This window comes from Protobothrops mucrosquamatus, unplaced genomic scaffold, assembly GCF_001527695.2.
Source record: "Protobothrops mucrosquamatus isolate PMUCROS unplaced genomic scaffold, P.Mucros_1.0 scaffold239, whole genome shotgun sequence".
Lineage (NCBI taxonomy): Eukaryota > Metazoa > Chordata > Lepidosauria > Squamata > Viperidae > Protobothrops > Protobothrops mucrosquamatus.
Genome location: NW_015386589.1, coordinates 167851 through 172601, shown reverse-complemented (window position 1 = coordinate 172601; position 4751 = coordinate 167851). Strand labels below are relative to the sequence as shown.

Here is a 4751-nt window from a genome sequence, read left to right as displayed (position 1 = left end):
TCACTTTTTCTCAGCCCAACCCACCCTACAGAATTGTTATTGTGGAAACATGGGAGAAGGAAGGTATATTATGTATATTCACCACCTTGAGTTACTTATAAAGTAATACAGATGGGATAATAAAAATAAAAAATATTTTTTTTAAAAAATCTACATTTTGTTATTCTGATAGAAAAGAGCAAGTGAGGAGGGGAATGTTTAAATGCAAAATGGGGAGAGAAATAAAAATGGAAGCATGGGAACAGATGTTTCTTACATATATGCTTTGTTCATGGAGTTGTTTCTAGAGGAACTATAGATATATGCAAATTCTTAACTAATTACCAAGTACCTATGAGGAGAATGCTTTTAAAGTGACCAATTCAGAACATTGGTATGAATCATGAACCAATGTGAAATGCCTTTTCACTAAAACATGCTAGCTGATTAATCCACTATGGGTCCAGTCCTCACAATATATTTTGATCTGTATATGCCACACTTTTGTTTGGTGTATCTATACTGTCAGATGCTTTAGAGATATGAGCAAAAATATCTGTGAGTTTCACTTTCATTTCCTAAGATTGTATCTCCTGATTTCTTTGTTCTAGCCTTCCATTCTATGTGCATTGGGAGTCCATCTAATGGACAGGCTGCTGAGACCAGCATTTATTTATGCATTTGTTTATTTATTTGCTGAGACTTCAATACTGCTCAGTTTCCATAAGATCTTGGCAACTTATACCCTCCCAAATGGGGTAAAAACAAACGAACAAAATACCCAAATCACCTCCTAACTATGATAACCAACAGTGGGCTACCCAACAGTGGGCTACCCAACAGTGGGCTACCCAAGGGATCCTAACTATGATAACCAACAGTGGGCTACCCAAGGGCAAACCAATAGATTTATTGTCCCATCTAGTCAATCTCACTTGACACTACTGTTTTCCCATTGCTAACATTTAAAGTCCTAATGTTGGTAGGTTTATTTTTAAAAAAGGTTTCACTCTCACTTGCTTAGGAATTCCAAAGTTGAATAATGTAAAGAACTGCAGGCTTACCTTCAGTGTAAAGGAAAAAGACAGAGATCAATTGGCAACAGTTTTCCAATCATACAACTTATCTTATTTTCCAGGTTCTGCATCCCAAGTTTTGAAACTTGCACTAAAGTTTCAAACAGGAAACTTGAAGTTTCTTGTGAGGGCATGCCTTCACCCTGTCTGTGTCTCTCTGATCAATTTGAAAGAGAAGATGTGTTACCTGTGGCATGATCAAAACAGCAATCTCAGGTTTTAAAATAAACAATTGTATTGGTATGTAGGAAATGCCTTGAGAGATGAGGCGAAGAGACTCTGCCTAAGGAATGGTCAATTAAAAAACAACACAGTTGGTAGCTGGATAGTTGGCAGGCAAGAGCCTCAGAATTCACCTTCTCTAGTTTCTTGGGCTATAAAGGAGACTTGAAAAGACTCATTTAGCTTCCGTTTATATGCCTCAACTTTATACTAAATATATCATTAGCCAGGACCTATCATGCTAAAGAATGCTGTTGTATATAGAATGTCCTTTGATTGTCATATTCAAACAATATTTTTATGCCAGTAACAAACTTAAAAGGAAAAACAAGGTTAATGTGCCATGATCCGTGAGGTTTGCTTGTTTATTCTTTTTATTGGGGTCCACTGTTTTGATCACTAGAGCATTATCTTCTAAATGTGTACTTAATGTTCTAGTACTGAGGGTTATCAAATAATTCTATAACTGAAATTCTGTCTCCCAACCCTTCTGATTCCAGTATAAAACAAAGTTTAGACAACATGTTTGAGCCATTGATCCCTTAATTATTTCATATTTGATCTTGATCTCAAATAGGAAAAGTAAATAGTTATTAGTAAGAGTGAAAGAGATCAAAGAGATAAAGTAGAACTCTACCATCAGGGTTGGATGACTTCAGATTAAATTTTATCATATTTTGCAGAAAAAGATATTACTAGAGGAGGATTATTGAAATCACCATCCACAATGGAAGGGAAAAACAAAAATTATTTTTATTATTATATAAAGAACACAAAATTGCTACATTTAAAATAATAGCAAAGGGCACCCTCAATTAAACTCATTCCTTTTTTCTATTCATTAATTGTTCCCTGTTGTTAAGGTTGGGCTTGAACACAATAATATAACATTTGGGGAAAAAGATGCAGCCCAGCAAACCAGCACTAGAGGTTAAGATGGAGAAAATCTCCACAACCACCATGTACTTTCCTTTAGTGCTCAGATAAGTTGGAACAAAGGATATCCAAACACTGCAGAAGAGCAACATGCTGAAAGTAATGAACTTGGCCTCATTGAAAGTATCAGGTAACTTCCTAGCCAAGAAAGCAACAATGAAACTAATAAAGGCCAAGAAGCCCATATAAATTAGGACACAATAGAACATAATCTCAGACCCCTGATTACACTGCAGAATGCTTTTTTCAACCATCGAATGCATGTCTAAATCTGGGAATGGGGGAGATATTGCCAGCCACAACATACAAATGACTGTTTCAATAAGAGAGCAGGAAATGACCATGGAGTTGGCAAGTCTCTTTCCCACAAACATTCTCATTCTGGAAACTGGCTTGGTGGCCAGGAAAGCCAGAACCACTGTGACAGTTTTTGCCAACACTGAAGAAACAGCCATGGAGAAGGAGATGCCAAAAGCAGCTTGTTGGAGAAGACATATCACTTTCTTGGGCCGACCAATGAATAAGAACGTGGAAAGGAAGCAGAGCAGGAGGGAGAAGAGGAGAATATAAGTGAGGTCTCGGTTATTGGCTATAATAATGGGAGTGTTGTGGTTTTTCATAACGATTACAAGCACCATCACTGATACCAAGGAAAAGAAAAAAGCAAAGAAGGCTAAACTGATCCCCAAAGGTTCTCCATAAGACAAAAATATGATAATTTTAGGATTGCAGCTATCTTGATTTCTGTTTGGATAGCTTCCATCTTTACAAGCATAGCATTCATTACTATCTGAAAAAAATGAAGAGGCAGACAATGAGGTTTTCATCTTAGGAACCTTTCCATAACGCACATTGGATAGTTCAGCAATATACTGCTAGATACTGTATGTGGCAGGAAGGAGCATCTATAATGTATAGTGTATGTTCTTTATGCGCTTACATATATTAAAAATAATAAATGTAGCAATTATACACTTGTCTGTGCACATTTGTATATATAAAACAGTTACATAGATATATTCATATGAATAGTAACAATATTGTAGCCCCACTAAAGGAATAGTATCTCATTGTGATGAAGGCCCTGCATGCTCTAGTGATGCTAAGAGTTAAACTGAACAGATGCTACCTTATTAGAGAGATTGAATTGAAGAGTCAGCCTAAAACTATTCTCAAACACCCATTTAATGTGGCAACAATATGTGATTCAAATTCCATGCCAAATTGAATATAAGGAACAGTATCTCATTGTGATGAAGGCCCTGCATGTTCTAGTGATGCTAAGGGTTAAACTGAACAGATGCTACTGGGTGGGATTCAGATATGTGAACAACTGGTTCTCTGTGTGGATGCCGCTTCCGGAAGTCCATTCTGGGCCTGGGCAACAAAAAATTAGCTACCAGTTTTGCCGAACTGGTGTGAACCTGCTGAATCCCACCACTGATGCTTCCTTATTAGAGAGATTTAGCCTAAAACTATTCTCAAACACCCATTTAATGTAGCAACAATATGTGATTCAAATTCCATGCCAGATTGAATGTTGCTCACATTAACAAGAGTCAGATATGATACTAAATCTTCTGGGAATTCACTGAAAAATGTGCTACAGGGCTCAGTTTCTTCTGTAAGGCAACCAGGGCATGGAGCTGACATGGAGCATGGAGGTTACTGGAAGGCAATCAAAAGAATAAATTTGATCAAAGGAACAAAAATATTTCATTATGGAATCCTTTCCATCAATAAAAACTATTGAATGAGGGTTTCAAAATTAAATGTACCAGCTTTGGAAAGAAATACATCCAGATTTAGAGATTAATGAGCAGAGACTGATAGTCCAAGGTGCACAATTTTGAAATACAGGTTTTATTGCTGAACTGAGGCAATTGAAAAACAAAATTCAGGTTTATTTAGAACTGTCCTCTAGATTAGATTGTCACCATTTTCCTTGCTGAATCCAAGCAACACATTTCTTACCTTCCTTCTCTGAAATCTTTCCCTCTGGGCAAGGGATGCAGTCATAGCAGCAAAAGGGTTCCCCTTCCTTCACCTTTTTGCTGGAACCAGGACGGCAAATATCACTGCATACTGAAAGAGGCTGAGACTAATATATAAATAAAATATATATAATATAATAAATATTATAATAATATAATATAATATAATAATATAATAATATAATTTATAATATAATATAATATAATATAATATAATATAATATAATATAATATAATATAATATAATATAATATAATAATATAATATAATATAATATAATATAATATAATATAATATAATATAATATAATATAATATAATAATTAATATAATATAATATAATATAATAATATAATATAATATAATATAATATAATATAATATAATATAATATAATATAATATAATAATATAATATAATATAATATAATATAATATAATATAATATAATATAATATAATAATATAATATAATATAATATAATATAATATAATATAATATAATATAATATAATATAATATAATATAATATAATATAATATAATATA

At 33.6% G+C, this 4751-nt stretch overlaps 1 protein-coding gene across 1 annotated transcript in view; it reads right to left on the bottom strand.

The window, feature by feature from the left end:
- Nucleotides 1-2098: 2098 nt before the first annotated feature.
- The window catches only part of LOC114922446 (vomeronasal type-2 receptor 26-like), a 6680-nt gene continuing 4027 nt past the window's right edge, over nt 2099-4751 (bottom strand). Inside the window, exons 4-5 of the mRNA XM_029283816.1 lie at nt 4188-4314; nt 2099-3003 (exon numbers count right to left, since the gene is read on the bottom strand). Coding sequence (XP_029139649.1) covers nt 2099-3003; nt 4188-4314 — 1032 coding nt within the window. The remainder of the gene's footprint in view (nt 3004-4187; nt 4315-4751) is intronic.